Source organism: Zonotrichia albicollis, chromosome 3 (assembly GCF_047830755.1).
Source record: "Zonotrichia albicollis isolate bZonAlb1 chromosome 3, bZonAlb1.hap1, whole genome shotgun sequence".
NCBI lineage: Eukaryota > Metazoa > Chordata > Aves > Passeriformes > Passerellidae > Zonotrichia > Zonotrichia albicollis.
In genome coordinates, this window is record NC_133821.1 from 969,645 (window position 1) to 988,394 (window position 18,750).

The following is an 18,750-nucleotide window of genomic DNA, read 5'->3' on the forward strand; positions in this document are numbered from 1 at the left end:
CAGCCAGCAGCAGGTGAGCTCTCCCCTGCAGGAGGAGCAGCAGCTGCTGGGTTTGCTGAGTTATTACTCTGTGTTTGCTCAGGGGATTAAGTGTGTTTGAGCTCCCAGAGCAGGGTGTGTGCAGGGCTGTGCACCTGGGGCATCCTCCTGCAAAGGCATGAGCAGAATTGGTGCTGCCTGCTGGGTTTAAGCCAGGAGCACCCTCTGTCAGACCCACAGCATGCACAGGCTTCTTGTGTTGGTTCCATTTCTGGTTTTTTGTTCTGATCCAGCTGCATTCCCCTCTTCCCACTGCCCTTCCCATGTACCTGACTGTGCTATACATGATCAGGGCTGAGCACAGGGAAGGGTTCAAATGCAGTGCAGTCCTCACTCCTGCTGAATAAATGTTTTGTTAGGAAGGGTAGCCATGGCCTGAAGTGTCAATCCCTTGATCTGGAATTTCCTGGTACTGTTTAAAAGAAGTCAGGTGGTCCCAAACTTTCAGATTTCCTCATTGCCATCTCTCATTGTCAGGGAGTGAGTTTTGGGATGCCTAGTGACCCCTAATACTGTTTTATTGAAACTCTCCTGAGAAAGAAGAACTCCCAAAGCTGTGATGGTCAGAGATGCTCCTGTCAGTTTTGGGATTGCCTAGTTACCCCTAATGCTGTTTTATTGAAACTTTCTCCTGAGAAAGAAGAGCTCCCAAAGAAGAGCTCCCAAGGCTCTGATGGTCACAGATGCTCCTGTTAGGGAAGTTTTGGGACTGCCTGGTTACCCCTAATGCTGTTTTATTGAAGCTTTCTCCTGAGAAAGAGGAGCTCCCAAAGAAGAGCTCCCAAAGCTGTGATGGTCAGAGGTGCTCCTTTTAGAGAAGTTTGGGACTGCCTGGTTACCCCTAATGCTGTTTTATTGGAACTTTCTCCTGAGAAAGAGGAGCTCCCAAAGAAGAACTCCCCAAGCTCTGATGGTCAGAGATGCTCCTGTCAGAGAAGTTTGGGACTGCCTGGTTACCTCTAATGCTGTTTTATTGAAGCTTTCTCCTGAGAAAGAAGAGCTCCCAAAGCTCTGATGGTCACAGATGCTCCTGTCAGAGAAGTTTTGGGACTTCCTAATTACCCCTCTTGCTGTTTTATTGGAACTTTCTCCTGAGAAAGAAGAGCTCCCAAAGAAGAGCTCCCAAACCTCTGATGGTCAGAGATGCTCCTGTCAGAGAAGTTTGGGACTGCCTAATGACTCCTAATGCTGTTTTATTGAATCTTTCTCCTGAGAAAGAAGAGCTCCCAAAGCTCTGATGGTCAGAGATGCTCCTGTTAGAGAAGTTTTGGGATGCCTAGTGACTCCTAATGCTGTTTTATTGGAACTTTCTCCTGAGAAAGAGGAGCTCCCAAAGAAGAGCTCCCAAAGCTCTGATGGTCAGAGCTGCTCCTTTTAGAGAAGTTTGGGACTGCCTGGTTACCCCTAATACTGTTTTATTGAATTTCCTGAGAAAGGAGAACTCCCAAGGCTCTGATGGTCAGAGATGCTCCTGTCAGTTTTGGGATGCCTAGTGACTCCTAATGCTGTTTTATTGGAACTTTCTCCTGAGAAAGAAGAGCTCCCAAAAAAGAGCTCCCAAAGCTCTGATGGTCAGAGCTGCTCCTGTCAGAGAAGTTTGGGACTGCCTGGTTACCCCTAATGCTATTTTACTGAATTTCCTGAGAAAGGAGAACTCCCAAACCTCTGATGGTCAGAGATGCTCCTGTCAGTTTTGGGACTGCCTGGTTACTCCTAATGCTGTTTTATTGGAACTTTCTCCTGAGAAAGAAGAGCTCCCAAGGCTCTGATGGTCAGAGCTGCTCCTGTTAGAAAAGTTTTGGGATGCCTAGTTACCCCTAATGCTGTTTTATTGAAGCTCTCTCCTGAGATAGAAGAACTCCCAAAGCTCTGATGGTCAGAGATGCTCCTGTCAGTTTTGGGACTGCCTGGTTACCCCTAATGCTGTTTTATTGGAACTTTCTCCTGAGAAAGAAGAGCTCCCAAGGCTCTGATGGTCAGAGCTGCTCCTGTTAGAGAAGTTTGGGACTGCCTGGTTACCCCTAATGCTGTTTTATTGGAACTTTCTCCTGAGAAAGAAGAGCTCCCAAGGCTCTGATGGTCACAGATGCTCCTGTTAGAGAAGTTTGGGACTGCCTGGTTACCCCTAATGCTGTTTTATTGGAACTTTCTCCTGAGAAAGAGGAGCTCCCAAGGCTCTGATGGTCAGAGGTGCTCCTGTCAGAGAAGTTTTGGGATTGGGGGAGGACAGTGTGGGTTCCATCTCCCTTTGCAGCCCCGTTCTGGCAGTGCCTCCCCTCCACGGGTGGGTGCTGTGCTGGCTGCCCGAGGTGGCAAAGCCTGACTGCAGGAGGAGTTGCCTCGAGTGTCCAGGCTTGTCCCAGCCAGCCTAAAGCTTCCCACTCCCTCCCACATCACCCGAGTTTGGCTCCCTGATAAATCTCAGGCTTTCCCTCAAGCATTTGTCAAAGGATGAGGCCAGGAATCGCTTCAGATTCTCTTTCCTGAGTGCCCTTTCAGAGAGCTGGGATTCTTACAGGTGGTAAGAATCACTGGTTGGTGGAGGCCTGTTCCTCTCTCATCTCCCATGGTGAGGCAAAGGAGACACCCAGGGGCTGCAGGAATTGAGCAGTGTAATCACAGAAGGGATCAGGGTTGGTTTGGGTTGGAAGTTCTGGATGCTGAGAGTTTCAGACTTTCTGTGCTGGGAATTTCAGGCTTTCTGTGCTGAGAATTTCAGACTTTCTGTGCTGGGAATTTCAGGCTTTCTGTGCTGAGAATTTCAGGCTTTCTGTGCTGGGAATTTCAGGCTTTCTGTGCTGGGAATTTCAGGCTTTCTGTGCTGGGAATTTCAGGCTTTCTGTGCTGGGAATTCCAGGCTTTCTGTGCTGAGAATTTCAGGCTTTCTGTGCTGGGAATTTCAGGCTTTCTCTGCTGGGAATTTCAGACTTTCTGTGCTGAGAATTTCAGGCTTTCTGTACAGACACACTCTGACCCCCAGGACAGCACTGCATTTGACCTGAGGCCATGGAGAAGCTTCCAGAATTGATTGAGAGCACTGGGATTGTGGGTGTGGAGTTGGGTAGAAGTGTGTGAAATCACAGGGTGGAAAACTCCAAAGTTTGGGGTTTTACAATATAGTAATTTATATGAAGCAAGATGGAGGTTTTAGAATGGGGGCTGGTTGTTCTTTACCTTCTTCCTTCTTCTCCATGGGTTTGGGAGGTATTTTGTAACTAGACAGAAAAGCCCACCCTGCAGGCTTTGAGGGATCAGTTATTGGGTTAAAAGTGAAAATAATTTAGGTGTCATTTCTTAATTGGATAGTTCAGCTTTAAAAGACCTTTTACAAGAGACAGTTGGCCATTTTGTGCCTTGTTACAGAACTCACTGCTGTGAGACTGTGACACAGGTAAGAAATAATAAACCCCTGAGTGTGAACATGAGCCATCCTCTGGAGTGCTTCAATCCTGACCTCAGCAGAGGTGGGAAAAGGAAGCTGAAAACCAGCAGACCTTAAACTCAGCTCCATGCCATGCAGGGACACCTTCCATTATCCCAGATTGCTTCAAGTCCTGTCCAGCCTGGCCTGGAACACCTCCCTAGCCCTGGCCAGCTCAAGGAGGGGCTTTAATGGCCACAGCAAAGGGAAAACCTTGTCCTTGCTGCCTCATTCTTGGGAATTCCTGTGCTGAGTGAGGAAGCTGGGCAGCAGAAGGAAAGTGCTGCTGTTTCACTGAATGAACAACTCTCCCTTCCCAAGGTGTGCAGGAGCAGAGCCAGGAGTGACAGCAATGCCAGGAGCACAGCTGTGCCACATCTGGAGTCAGGGTGAGCTGGGATCCCCCAGCTGTGCTTAGAGCTTGCACAGGCCCAGGAACCAGCCCCAAAATGCCTTCATTTCAATAAAAAATGCAATAAAGAGAGCTGACAGCAGCAGCAATAATTAACCCTGGGAGCTTTTAAAATTACCAGATTAACTTGGGGGTGGAAAGCTTTGTCTGGTCTTTCTAAACTCAGCAGTTTCATGCTGAGGGCCCCCAAATCTTGAGAGAGATGGAGTCTCTGGGGTTGGAAAAGATCCCCAACACCATGGAGTCCAAGCTGTGCCCAATGCCCAGGGCACTGAGTGCCACATCAGGAATGCCCTGGACACTCCATCCCTGTCCAAGCCTGACCACCCTCTCCAGGAAGAATTTCCTCCTGATGTCCTCCAAGCCCTCCCAGAACCAAACTTTCCAAATAAGTGCAGAACTCTGAGCTCTTAGAAGAAATTCAGTTCTTGCAAAGAGCCTTTAGTGCCTCAGAGTGTCATTTACTCAGGGCAGCAGCCATTAACCTCGGTTATCAGTTAAGATAATTATTAATTATTTCGTAAGGAAGCTTCAGCAGCAAATCCACTTTCTCTTTGCAAGGAAAGCCCAGCGCAAGCTCATCAGGCAAGAGCTGAGAGTTCTGCTTTTAATTAAGCTCTTAATGATCTCAGTTGCTGCTTAAGTCTTTCAAACCATTTCTGCTGTGAGAGATTCAGAGCTGCACAGTGAGGATAGCACCATCCCAAACCTACACTTTAGTGCCAGCCCTGCTTTCCTGAGGTTTTCCAGGACCTGTTTTCTGCCTCCTGCATTCAGCACAGGACGAGGTCTCAGGGTTAATTTTTCCAGGTGTTGTCCCCAGCATTGGGTGCTTGGACAGGATTTCCCTTGGGGTGAGAGGTTCTGGAAGCACAAGCTCAGACAAGAGAGTTTATTTTGGAGGGGCAATAGCAAACCCCAGGCCTGGACACTGGCACTGCTGGATCCCAGCTCTGTGGGCGCCTGTGCAGGAACACAGGGATTACACAGAATTACACAGCTGGCAGAACAGCCTCGGCTCCTCACCTTGCTAAAACATAAAACCCAACCAAAAGCTGAACTCTGTTTTGGTGGTACAGTGACTTCGTTTAGAGCTGACAGATTTGCAGACTGGATAATCCAACAATAATCTCCATCCTCATCCCTGGCAGTGCCCAAGGCCGGGTTGGATGGGGCTTGGAGCACCCTGGGACAGTGGAAATGTCCCTGCCTGTGCCAGGGGGTGGCACTGGGTGGGCTTTGAAGTTCCAACCCAAACCATTCCATGGTTTTCCAGTCAGCTGGGGCTCTTGGAGAAGGTGCTGTGCTCTGGCTGAGAACTTCAGCTCCCTCAGGGTGACCCAGCCCAGGGAGGAGCTCAGCTGGGCACGGCCATGCAGGCCCCTGCCCATGCCCCTCAGGAGATGGGGTGTGCCCAGGGAGCTCAGGCATTCAGAGCTGTTCCTTGAGTCCACTGCAAATCCTGGCTGTTCTCAGAGCCTGTGGCACAAAGTGGGCAGCTGGAGCACACCAGATTTAAATTATAGAGCCAGTGAGGCTGGAAAAGGGATCTCAGACCATCCCCAGCACTGCCCCATTCCCCAAGTGCCACATCCACAGGGCTTTTAAATCCCTCCAGGGATGGGGATGCCACCCCTGCCTGGGCAGCTGTGCCAGGGCAGGACAGCCCTTTCCAGGTGGGAATTGTTCCCAACATCCACCCTGAGCCTGCCCTGGCCCAGCCTGAGGCCATTTCCCCTTGTCCTGTCCCTGTCCCCTGGCTGTCCCCTCCTGGCAGGGACTTGTGCAGAGCCACAAGGTCCCCCCTGAGCCTCCTTTTCTCCAGGCTGAGCCCCTTCCCAGCTCCCTCAGCCCCTCCTGGGGCTCCATTCCCTTCCCAGCTCCCTCAGCCCCTCCTGGGGCTCCATTCCCTTCCCAGCTCCCTCAGCCCCTCCTGGGGCTCCATTCCCCTCAGCCTCTCCTGGGGCTCCATTCCCTTCCCAGCTCCCTCAGCCCCTCCTGGGGCTCCATTCCCTTCCCAGCTCCCTCAGCCTCTCCTGGGGCTCCATTCCCTTCCCAGCTCCCTCAGCCCCTCCTGGGGCTCCATTCCCTTCCCAGCTCCCTCAGCCCCTCCTGGGGCTCCATTCCCTTCCCAGCTCCCTCAGCCTCTCCTGGGGCTCCATTCCCTTCCCAGCTCCCTCAGCCCCTCCTGGGGCTCCATTCCCTTCCCAGCTCCCTCAGCCTCTCCTGGGGCTCCATTCCCTTCCCAGCTCCCTCAGCTCCTCCTGGGGCTCCATTCCCTTCCCAGCTCCCTCAGCCTCTCCTGGGGCTCCATTCCCTTCCCAGCTCCCTCAGCCTCTCCTGGGGCTCCATTCCCTTCCCAGCTCCCTCAGCCCCTCCTGGGGCTCCATTCCCTTCCCTGGTGAACCTGAGGGTGAATTTTGCACGTTTGCTTTCCTTCCCGAGCTGAGCACAGCAGGGCCGGTGCTGCTGCAGCTGTGCACCGCAATTATTCATGAATTCCAGATAAAATGCACTTGGTGCTGCTCTGCTCTTGGCCTGGGTGGGGTGGGATGGGATGGCCCTGCAGGGTGGGTTGACCTTACAAGGTGGGATGTCCCTGTGGGATGGAATGGGATGTCCATAGAGGGTGGGATATCCCTGCAGGGTGGGATGGCCCTACAGGGTGGAATGAGATGTGCCTGTAGGATGGGGTGGGATGTCCCTGCAGGGTGGGATGTCCTTACAGGGTGAGATGTCCCTGAGGGATGGAATGGGATGTCCCTATAGAGTGGGATGTCCCTGCAGGGTGCGATGTCCCTGCAGGGTGGGATGTCCCTGCAGGGTGGGATGTCCCTGCAGGGTGCGATGTCCCTGCAGGGTGGGATGTCCCTGCAGGGTGGGATGTCCCTGCAGAGTGGGATGTCCCTGAGGGATGGAGTGGGATGTCCCTGCAGGGTGGGATGTCCCTGCAGGGTGGGATGTCCCTGTGGGATGGAATGGGATGTCCCTGCAGAGTGGGATGTCCCTGCAGGGTGGGATGTCCCTGAGGGATGGAATGGGATGTCCCTGCAGGGTGGGATGTCCCTGCAGAGTGGGATGTCCCTTCGGGATGCCCGTCAAGCTCCAGCTCGCAGCCGTGCCCTCCTCCTGCCCTACATTCTGCTTCCTCCCGCCCAGCGTCCTCCCCGAGCTCAATGGGGGCTTTGTTTGGAAGGAATGCAAACAAAATTCGGGCTGTGTGAAAGGGCCAGCTCATCATTTGTACCTCTGCAGTGGACTGGAAAATAATGTTTTCTCCCTCCCTCCCTCTGCAAGCAGTGGCCGTGGGTCTGTCACTTGTCAACAACAGTCACTTTGTGAGTTAGTGGCAGAGGGGGATCTTGGCAGGGGCTTGGGAAGGTGGAAAGTGATCTGGAAATGATTATGGACTTGAAGCTGTTGTGCTGATGCAGCTCCTGGCTCTTCATTAACATCCCATATCTGAGGGAGCTGGAAGCACAAATCCCGTGAGGCAGCAGTTGTGTGTCCAGCAGGACATTGAGGGTTTGAGCTGCACAGCCCCAGGGGGTGTGGGCAGCGTTCCCTGTGGCTGTGCCATGGAGGGGCCTGACTTCAGTGCCCAGGGTGAGCTGGCAGCCCCTGCCATGGCTGGCAGAGCAGGCTGGGTGTCTGTGTGAGGGCAGTGCTTGCACTGAGCATGGCACCAGGAGCCCAGAAACTCCATCAGGGCTTCTGTCCTTTCTAAAGCTGAGTTCAGGTGTGTCACACCTGGGCCCATGGAATCCCAGACTGGTTTGGGTTCAAAAGGACCTCAGAGCCCATCCAGTGCCACCCCTGCCATGGCAGGGACACCTCCCACTATCTCAGGGTGCTCCAAGCTTTGTTCAACCTGGCCTTGGGCACTGCCAGGGATGCAGGGTGGGCACCCTGTGCCAGGACCTGCCCACCCTGCCAGGGAACAATTCCCAATTCCCAGTATCCCATCCAGCTCTGCCCTCTGGCACTGGGAGCCATTCCCTGTGTGCTGTCCCTCCATCCCTGTCCCCAGTCCCTCTGCAGCTCTCCTGGAGCCCCTTCAGGCCCTGCAGGGGCTCTGAGCTCTCCCTGGATCCTTCTCCCATCCAGGTGAGCACCCCCAGCTCTCCCAGCCTGGCTCCAGCCCCTGTAGCATCTCCACGGCCTCCTCTGGAGCAGCAGCTCCAGGTCCTTGTGCTGTTGGAATGCCCAGGGCCAGTGGAATCCCTGGACACAGGGACAGAACCCCCCTTTCCTGCTGCCCACACTGGGGGATCAGCCCAGGGCATGGGAGTTTTGGGGCTCTCATGTCCAACTCTCACCCACCAGCACCCCCAGGCTGCTCTAAGCAACAGGTGAGGACTGGGAAAGGCAGGAACTGCAGGAGTGACCTGGGCCCTCTGCTGTGCTGAAGGGTAGCAAACATTTCCATATCTTAATTGGGACATCTGCAGTTGATAAGGTTTCCCTAAGCCTGGCCCGTGTTCTTCCAGGTTTTCCTGTGAATTCCAGCCTGTCCTGCTGAAGGTGATAAATATCTTACCCACACTTAATGAGGGAGTAATTTCATGCTCATCTTTAATTCATGAGCTCTTTCATTATCCCCCTGTGATGACGAGATGTCTGTTCAGGTTTTCTCTGCCTTTGCCCTCTGCAGTGAATTTTCCTGAAGTGAATTTTCCTGGAAACCTCCCCGTATGTGTTTTCTGGGAAGCCTTTGTGTTTCTGCTGTTTATTGTCAACAGCCTGGCTGGACGGACCCTGCAGCCATGCAGGAGTCTGGTGGAACTCCTCTGGAAGAGTTTCCAGGGAAATTCATTGCTATTTATAACAACCTTGCTGCTCTGAGGGCTGAACTGGTATTATATTGGAATGGGAGCTGACTATAACATGGGATTAGAGATTTATTTCATCCCTAAATACTGGAGTTGGCTAAATCCCTCACAGCCAAGAGAAGAGTTAATTTCCTTGCCTGGGTTAATAATTTACTTTATCTTAACACATAAAAGGTGGCTCTCAAACACTCTGCTGCATCTGGGCACAGCCCAGAGGTGACTGTCACCATATAAAATATTTCACTGACATGTTTGGTGTTCATTTGTTTGGTTGTGTTGCTGGGGACACGACGTGGCAGCAAACACCTCCCTGAAATGCTGACAGAAATGCAGGGCTGCGTGGATGTGGGGCAGTTTTGTATCTTGGCAATCAGTCCTCGAGCAGGTTTGTATTTCCAGTCACGTTTGTGTGACAGTTCCTGCATTGATTCACCAGTGTAACCCGACGGGAGGGATGCAGCAGTGCTGGGGAACAAAGGAGCCCTGGCCTGAGATGGGTGGGAGGTGCCAGGCTGCCATCCTGGCATTAATGCCCACAACAAATCCCTGAATTCTTCAGGTCAGAAAAAGCCTCCAGGATCATCAAACCCCAGCTGTGCCCAATGCCCAGAGCACCAAGTGCCACATCCAGGGATGTCCTTCAGGGCTGGGTCATGTCCAGCTCTCAGCCCAACAAATTCTGTGTGCTGGGTGTTGGCTGAAAGGAGTTCAGAGCAGAGCTCCCATGCAAACTTCTTATGTAATGCTGCATTTCATAAATTCTGTTTAATCTTGCTTGGTATAAAGTGACCTTGTAGATTTGGGAGGGAAGTTTGGGCTTGCAGCTGCTGCCTTTTAAAAAGTCTAAATATAAGCAGGTTTTTGGAAAGCATGAGGGATGATCAGTGGTGTTCTGGGATTGGATTTGAAAGCCAGGATGGTGGCATCTAATCAGTGTCAGAGCAGTGTGAGGGCATGGTTTGGAGTGTCCTGCTGCTCTCCTGGAGCTCTGCTGGAATTCTTGTGGGCAGATTTGGGAAGGGAAAGTTGGACCTGGGGCAGCTCTGGGTGGAGAGACCTGGGATGGGAATGGAGCTGGGATGGGAATGGAGCTGGGAAGGGAATGGAGCTGGGATGGGAATGGAGCTGGGAAGGGAATGGAGCCCCAGGAGGGGCTGAGGGAGCTGGGAAGGGAATGGAGCCCCAGGAGAGGCTGAGGGAGCTGGGAAGGGAATGGAGCCCCAGGAGAGGCTGAGGGAGCTGGGAAGGGAATGGAGCCCCAGGAGAGGCTGAGGGAGCTGGGAAGGGAATGGAGCCCCAGGAGGGGCTGAGGGAGCTGGGAAGGGAATGGAGCCCCAGGAGGGGCTGAGGGAGCTGGGAAGGGGCTCAGCCTGGAGGAAAGGAGGCTCAGGGGGGACCTTGTGGCTCTGCACAAGTCCCTGACAGGAGGGGACAGCCAGGGAACAGGGACAGGACAAGGGGAAATGGCCTCAGGCTGGGCCAGGGCAGGCTCAGGGTGGACACCAGGAGGAATTTCTGCATGGAAAGGGTGCTCAGGCCTTGGCAGGGGCTGCCCAGGGAGGTTGGCAGTGCCCATCCCTGCAGGTGGCACCTGGATGTGACACTGAGTGCCCTGGGCTGGGCACAAGGTGGGCATTGGGCACAGCTGGCACTGGGTGGGCTGGGAGGATTTTCCAGCCTGAATGACCCTGGGATTCTGTGAAGCTCCAGCAATCTCTGCCTGGAGCTGTTTGCAGTTCAGATCTCTGGGAATGACCTTCCTCAGGCACTCTGTGATAGTTTGGGGTCATTTTCAGCAGGAGGAGCCCCCAGGTCTCTGCCCTGCAGCAGCTGCTCTGCACAAGGGGAAATGGGCTCAGGGCAGGCTCAGGGTGGGCACCAGGAGGAATTTCTGCATGGAAAGGGTGCTCAGGCCTTGGAACTGCTCAGGGAGGTTGGCAGTGCCCATCCCTGGAGGGGTCTAACAGCTCTGTGCATGTGGGCATTTGAAACTTTGTGTATTGGTATTGAAAGAAAAACCTTTTCCAATGGTCTGTGCTCGGCTGAGCTCTCAGAGCCTCAGTGGCACTGCTGCCAGGCCTGGCTGTGGCTGTGCCACTCCCAGGGATGGGCAGGGTGTGTCTGGACAGGGAGGCTGAGCTCTGATCATTCTCCTTTCCTTGCTGGTTCAGGCTTTGGGGGCCTGAACTGTTCTGTCCCCCTGGGGAGGCTCAGGGAGGCAGAGCTGGGTTTGTCCTGCCCGAGCTCCAGGACAGCACTCTTAGGTACAGGGGCATTGTTGGGGTGTCCTGGCAGGAGCTGGGCTGGATGGGGGTTTTTAAGGAGTTTTGAGTGAGTTAGAAACAGAACTTCTGAGTTTTCAGATCTTGTTATTGTTGTTATTTTTTACATAGACAGGAAGGGTGAGTTTGGCTTCCATTGTTACAGCAGGGTTCAGAAGTTCTCAAGACCCTTAGTTACAGGGCTTTTTAAGCAGTTATTGACTAATAAAACACTGCCAATAAGGACATTTCTGTTTTTGACACAATCCTTAAATATTTTTTCTTATGGACTCATGCTACAGTTTCAGTTTTCTTAGCTTATTATGTTATGACACACAGACTTCCAGTGCTGCATTCTAAACTTTTTTACCTTTGGAACTACTTTATTATATCTTAAACTCTAGACTTTGTGAGACACTGTCTCTGCTTGAAATTATCAATGCACATTCTTGCTTTCAGCATTTAACTTTGGAAGCCTTTTCTAATATTTCAGATCAAATCCTGTTTAATTCTGAGCTTTGGCTCTCAGAGTTGTGATTTCCATCACAATCCATCATTTTGGATGCCAGCACTGGGTGATCCCTGTGGCTCCTTCCTGCTCTGGGTGTTCCAGAGCAGTCCCTGAGGCCCTGGCTGTGCCTGTCCCAGCTCCCTTCCCATTTCTGTGTCCCTGCACATCCCTGGTTTACCTGGCAGTCAGTGGAAGAAAAGAATTCTGCTGTTCTGTCCCAGCTATTCAGAGTTCATTCAGTAGAATTGATTTTTTTTAAAAATAACTAAACACTGATTACTTATTTATGTGTTTGTTTATTTTAGGGATAGACTTCAAGATTAAAACTGTTGAACTACAAGGAAAGAAGATCAAGCTGCAGATCTGGTGAGTGACACAGAGCTTCCCTCAGCAGCAGGTGTTCCTGGGCAGGGTTTGCTCTCCTGGATTCCCTTCAGGGCTGCAGGTTTGCACTGTGCTCTGTGATTCCACAGGGCCAGCTCCTCTCCATGTGTGTGTCTGCAGCAGTAGCAGTGCTTGGAACCACTGGGCTGGCTGCTGGCAAACCTCCTGTCTGAGTGGGGAGAGCATCCTCACAGGCTGGGATTTAGTGGGAAGCGGTTTGAAACTGGAATTTTTAAATTAGGACTTGCCTCCAGTCTGTGACTATAAATTGACTCAGCAGCCTTGCTTTGTGTCAGCAAGAAAATGCAACCCAGGGCTGCACCAGGGCTGGAATTTTCCATGCTCAGCTGTGAGAGGTTCAGCTGCTCTGTGGGGATGTCTGACAAGAGGCAGAGCCTCAGCTCCTTCCTTTGAGCTCCTGTGCTTTAGAGCTGAGGCTTTGCAGCAGGTCAGGCCAGGACAGCCCCAGCCATGGGGCAGGCTGAGCTCTCCCTGCTCACTCTGCATCCTCCCAGGGCTCTGAGCTGGGATTTGTCCCTTTTGTCCCACCCACAGCACCCCCATGGCTCCATAACCTTGGTGTCTGTGCATGCAGGGGGGTCACTTCCAGTTTTGGGGGACACTGATCCGTCCAGTCACCCCAGAATAAACATCCCAGGGTAATCATGAGGGATTTCAATCCTAACCAGGCTTCTGGAGCCCTCCTGAGGAAATGTTAGAACTGGCAGAAAGTGGGTTTGGATGGGATATTGGCAATGAGGAATTGTGCCCTGGCAGGGTGGGCAGGCCCTGGCACAGCGTGCCCAGATCCCTGGCAGTGCCCAAGGCCAGGCTGGGCATTGGGGTTGGGACACCCTGGGACAGTGGAAATGTCCCTGCCATGGACAGGATGAACTTTTAGGTCCTTTCCAACCCGAACCATTCCATGACTCTATGATTAAGCTGAATAAGAAAATCATCATGAAATGTAAAACCAGAAAATATTGAAAAATGAGGATATTTAGGTATAAAGAGCAAGATGTAATGAAGCTGTACAGATTGTGGGGTTTAGTGCCTTGGGGAAGTGGAGTTGGGTGAGCTGAGATTTACACAGTGGCAACTCTTAAATGTCACAAAATCGGGAAGTTGTGGCCTGAACCTGCTGTTTGTTTCTGCTGGGTTCAGATTGCACATTTGAAATGAAACTTGGGAAGCAGAAAATGAAACTCCTACAGAAAAAAAATATAATTAAGTGAAATCTCAGTGTTGTGTTTCCCACTTTTCCTGTGGCAGGAGTTTGCCCAGCAGTGGCTCAGTGTTTTGTGCAGTGCATCTCCATTTCCCCACTGCTCCCTGCCTTGAACTCGCTCCACACTGGCAGGAGCTGTGCAGCATTCCCAGAACATGCAGGGCAGCAGCTGAGTGAGCAGGGGATGCATTTAGGGAACATTTCCTGTGTAAAGGCAGCTCTGGATCTGCAGGAGATTCCCATGGGCCACCTCTGGATGTCCCTGTCCTTCAGGTGTGACACCACACAGCAGAACAGCTCCTGCCTGTGGAAAGGGGCCCTGTGACAGCCTCAGTGACCTCTGAAATTATATTTAGGACTGAAGCAGGAACACAAGGTCAGGCTGAATTAAACCTGCCTGGGGTGAGCAGTAACTCAACACTCAGGAGCTGTTGAGGCCGGGGTGCAGCTCTGTAAGGAGCAGGCTGGATCAGAGTTCTGCTGCTGCTCCAGATGGAAATGGGCTGTGAGGAGCAGGGTGGGACACAGCCCTGGGCAAAGAAATGAGCTCATCCAGGGCTCATTACCTACCAGGATATCCAGGTTCTCCCACTGCATGTCAGGTTCTGGGTGGAAACAATCCAAGAGCTGGGGATCTGCTTGGCTGGGTTATTTTCCAGCTACTCTTTGGGAGAATTGCTGCTGGGACAGTCACTAGTGATGACTCCTTTCTCTCCAGGAGCTGTGAGAAAGGAATTAATTAATTAAATTAATACACATTTGGGACTGGAAACACTTAAAAAGGCTGGGAACTGGAGGGGTTTACAGTGCTGAATGGCTGGAAGAATATTCACACTGTCAGGAGAAAGAATGAAGGACCAGAGTGAGGGATCCAGGAGAGGATGGTGCTGGCTTTGCTGAAGGACTTCAAAGGGACAGGGCAGTGGAGCTAAAACTTGTGTTGAGTGTGATATCACAAATTCAGGAACTCAGAGCTGCTTTGAAATGGAAACCAAAAGGTTTTGGAGTTCCCAGAACTCGTTATCATAATGGAGGCATTGAGAAATGAGATGGGATTTTCCTGGGCAGGAAGTGAGGGTGGCAGTCCCACAGAGCACAGGTTTGATCAGCACTGCTGGGGAGAAAGGGACTTTTTTAGGGAAAACAACGGAAAAAATGAGGGTTTTTCATGGTGTCAGAAAATCCTGGATATCCTGAGCAGGTAGGGAGGGTCTGATAGAACTTGCTGCCTTTTTTCACCACCAGAACATCGGTTCTGCCCTGAGGCTGGAAGGTGGCACATGGAAAACACCAGGAAATGAAGTTTTGCTGGGAAACTCCCCATGGGATGTAGGGGTAGCTGCAGGTGCCCATGGACACGTTCACAAGGGATTTCACAAGAGCCTGCTCAGGTCTGGACTCTCAAATCCACAAATCCCTGGTTCCAGAATTCCTTAACCACTGGGGAATGGAAGCTGGAAAACCTCTGGGCTGCCCAGGTGCTTGTCAGGAGGCACCAAAGCAGAGCTGGCTTTGTCCTCCAGGCAAAGCACAGCCTCAAAGGAATGGAACTGGCAGCTAAAAATTGAATTTTTTTTTCTTTTTTTCCCACTTTTCCCACTTTCCTATCTTTAATGACATTTGTGTGTCAGCCTGTTTTCCTACAGTCTTCCTGACTGATTCCAAATTTTAGGAACAGCTTTATGTCTTCAGTGTGCAGCTCCTAGCTGTGTGGAGAACTCTAAAATAACATTTTTCTCTCAGTGCATCTCTGCTGGCAGCACATTTACATGGCCAGAGAAGTGTCCTCAGGATCTTGGTTGATTCAGCAGTGAGTTCATATCAGAAATAATTCCCTGGGATGTGCAGGTTCTGCTGTTTGGGGAGCGTGCTGGTGACCAGAGCTGCACACACCTCCCTTCCCCAGTGCCATCAGCCTCATTAATTTCTGCAATTAGCCCTCGAATGGCTAGGAGTTAATTCTGTTTGCTGGAAGATGTTCCTCTGGCATGGCAGTCCTGTAAAACAATTGGAGAATTCTCCTGGTTTGGATTTCTCATTATGGAAGCTGGGGGTGTTCAGCCTGGAGCAAAGGAGATTCAGGGGTGCCCCCATCACCCCCTGCACCCCAAAAGGTGCCCGTGCTCAGTGGGGCTGGGCTCCTTCTGCAGCAGCACTGACACAGCCAGAGCACACAGCCAAAGGGGAATTCGGGCTGGATATCAGCAAAAAGCTCTTTACAGCAAGGGTGATGAAGTTCTGGAATGTTCTGGTGGATCCCCATCCCTGGGTGTGTTTAACAAAGCCTGGATGTGGCACTGGGGGCCAGGGGTTGGTTGAGGTGTTGGGGCTGGGTTGGACTCAATCTTGGAGATCTCTCCCAACCTGGTGATTCTGGGAAATCTGAGAATTTGAGGAATTTGGGAATTGCCAGGGAGCGAGGAGGTGGTGGGGTCCCCATCCCTGGCTGTGTTTAATTAACTGGGTTTAATTGAGGTGGTGGGGATGGGTTGGACTTGATGATCATGAAGGTCTCTTCCAGCCTGGTGATTCTGTGAATTCTGTGCATTTTTTCCTGGCTGATTATTGTTCAGAAAAGCAGAAATTTGCCAGTCATGAAATACCTGACAGAGCACAGATCCCCAGGATCACTGAGGTGGGAAAATCCCTCCATGACCATGGAGTCCAGCTGTGCCCAATGCCCACCTTGTGCCCAGCCCAGGGGCACTCAGTGCCACATCCAGGTGCCACCTGCAGGGATGGGCACTGCCAACCCCCCTGCCAAGGCCTGAGCACCCTTTCCATGGATGCAGCCTGCCCAGATTTCTGTCCTCCAACACATCCTGCCACCCATGGGGTGGCTGAGGGTGCCCTGAATGCCCTGCCAGCCCATCCATGAGGGTGTTGGGCAGCCCTGAGCCCCCTGGTGCCCATGCCCAGCTGGATGTGCCTCCATGCCCAGCTGGATGTGCCTCCATGCCCAGCTGGATCCAGCCAGGAGTGCTGAGCCAGGGACACTTTGCCCTTTAGGAAGGGAAATCCTCAGCCTGGTGTTCCCCAGTCCCTGCAGTGCAGCACTGAGCTGCAGATGTAACAACAGTGAGACTCTAATAAAATTCTTGGGATTATTTTGCCAGGAATTAACTTGCTTTAATATGTTGAAGAGCTTCATTTTCAGCCACGTGGACTGGCAGGATGCTCACAAATCATCAGATCTAATCTCATCTTGCTGCAGCCATGTAAATCTTTCATCAATAAATCATAATGCATTTTAAGGTTTCTTTAGTCTCTGCCAGGTCAGCTGGAAAGCTATCCCAGAAATTCCTTTCTCTCCAGGTTAAACCTCTAATACCATACAGCTTATGCATATTTTAATGTTGGCACGAGAATAATCCAAATAGATTTTTCACTTTCCTTGAGCATCTCCTCTCCCCAGCCCCACAGGACAGCCTCCTTTGTCTGCACAGAGCTGAGCACCCGAGCTCCCTCCCTTTGCAGCTCTGTTTCATTCTCCTTGCCTCTTTCAGGAATCCTTGCCCACATCCATGGGAGCTGGGAGGGTGAGCCAGTGTGTGCCTACACCGAGGTTTGAGCACAGGGCTGGGGAGCCAGGGCAGCAAACACGCCCTGCTGCAGTGTGCCCAGGGTGGAGCCAGCCCTCTGGGCACCCACACAGCCAGAACTCATTTCCTTCTGCTCTCCAGCCATTAGGAGTTATCTCTGAATAATGAATGGAGACTCCATTAACCAGGGGAAAGGGCAGCTATAGCATTTATTTAAAAAAAAAAATAAAAATGCAAACACTCCAGGCTCTTCGCTTCTTGCCTCCCCAGCTTTCTTCTCTTCCATTAGCTGAGCTCCAGCTGCCAGGAAAAGCAGTGGAGGAGTTGAGCAGGGAGTCAGCTGTAGGGTGTGACAAGCAGTGAGTAGCAGCTCCGTGCTGCCTACTCCAGGTTGGTGTAAGAGCACTCAGAATTGTTCCTGTGACAGCTGCTGGCCGTGGCAGGAGGGAGAATCCCAGATCCCAAAAATCTGCTGGGGCTGGGCAGGCTTCTCCAGCGTGGGAGGGAAGGTGCTGGCAAGGGGATACACAACGTGGGGAGAGAGAAATTCTCAGTTTATTCTCAATATTCAGCTCATTCCCACCTTCCAGGCTGGTTTAACCACATCTCATCCCAGTTTATTCTCAATATTCAGCTCATTCCCACTTTCCAGGTTGGTTTAACCACATCTCACCCCAGTTAAATCTCAATATTCACCTCATTCCCAGGTTGGTTTAACCCCATCTCATCCCAGTTAATTCTCAATATTCCGCTCATTCCCAGGTTTCTTTAACCACATCTCATCCCAGTTAATTCTCAATATTCACCTCATTCCCAGGTTGGTTTAACCACATCTCATCCCAGTTAATTCTCAATATTCACCTCATTCCCAGGTTTCTTTAACCACATCTCATCTCAGTTTATTCTCAATATTCAGCTCATTCCCAGGTTTCTTTAACCACATCTCATCTCAGTTTATTCTCAATATTCAGCTCATTCCCACTCTCCAGGCTGGTTTAACAACATCTCACCCCAGTTTATTCTCAATATTCAGCTCATTCCCACTTTCCAGGTTGGTTTAACCACATCTAACCCCAGTTGTTTATTCTCAATATTCAGCTCATTCCCAGGCTGGTTTAACCACATCTCATCCCAGTTTATTCTCAATATTCAGCTCATTCCCAGGTTTCTTTAACCACATCTCATCCCAGTTAATTCTCAATATTCAGCTCATTCCCACTTTCCAGGTTGGTTTAACCACATCTCACCCCAGTTAATTCTCAATATTCACCTCATTCCCAGGTTTCTTTAACCACATCTAACCCCAGTTAATTCTCAATATTCAGCTCATTCCCAGGCTGGTTTAACCACATCTCACCCCAGTTTATTCTCAATATTCAGCTCATTCCCAGGTTGGTTTAACCACATCTCACCCCAGTTAAATCTCAATATTCAGCTCATTCCCACCTTCCAGGCTGGTTTAACCACATCTCATTCCAGTTTATTCTCAATATTCAGCTCATTCCCATCCATGTTTTGTGATCAATTTTCAGAATATTGCTCACACATTTAACAGCACAGTTTGAGTGATGTTCCACAGAGTTTGATCAGAAATTGCAGAATTTACATTTGCAGCATCAAGTTAAACAACAACAACAAAAATTAAAAGTTTTATCAGGCTGAGCTGAGAACAAAATTCCTCTCAGGGTTAAGTGTGAGTCTCAGAAAATGTTGGGTTATTGTCCAATATTGTTATATTGGATCCACCCTGCTCTGTGACATACGTGTTGTTACTTATAAGTAAAATATTATTTAAAATAAAAACCTTTTAAAATGAAGCCTTACTATTTCAACTAAACTAACAATTAACCTTAAAAGTTCCTGTTAAAAAAAAAATCAATTTAGATAACAATCTATTCTTATTTAAAAAAGGCTCACTCCTATAAAAAAGAAAATTCTTCCCATATAAAGCACTTACTACCAAAGAATTAAAAATATAAACTACCAAAAATAAACATACACAATATTACCAACCAATAAACAAAATAAAATAAGTTTCAATAAATTAAATTACTAGCCAATCAAATTCAAACACAATATCTTCTAATATTCCTATAAATATAAACTATTAAAATAAAAGA

General features: G+C 50.6%; 1 protein-coding gene across 1 annotated transcript in view; it reads left to right on the forward strand.

The window, feature by feature from the left end:
* Nucleotides 1–18,750, forward strand: part of RAB10 (RAB10, member RAS oncogene family) — a 55,373-nt gene that overhangs the window by 25,037 nt on the left and 11,586 nt on the right. Inside the window, exon 2 of the mRNA XM_074536341.1 lies at nucleotides 11,782–11,842. Within this exon, the coding sequence (XP_074392442.1) occupies nucleotides 11,782–11,842 (61 nt within the window). The remainder of the gene's footprint in view (nucleotides 1–11,781; nucleotides 11,843–18,750) is intronic.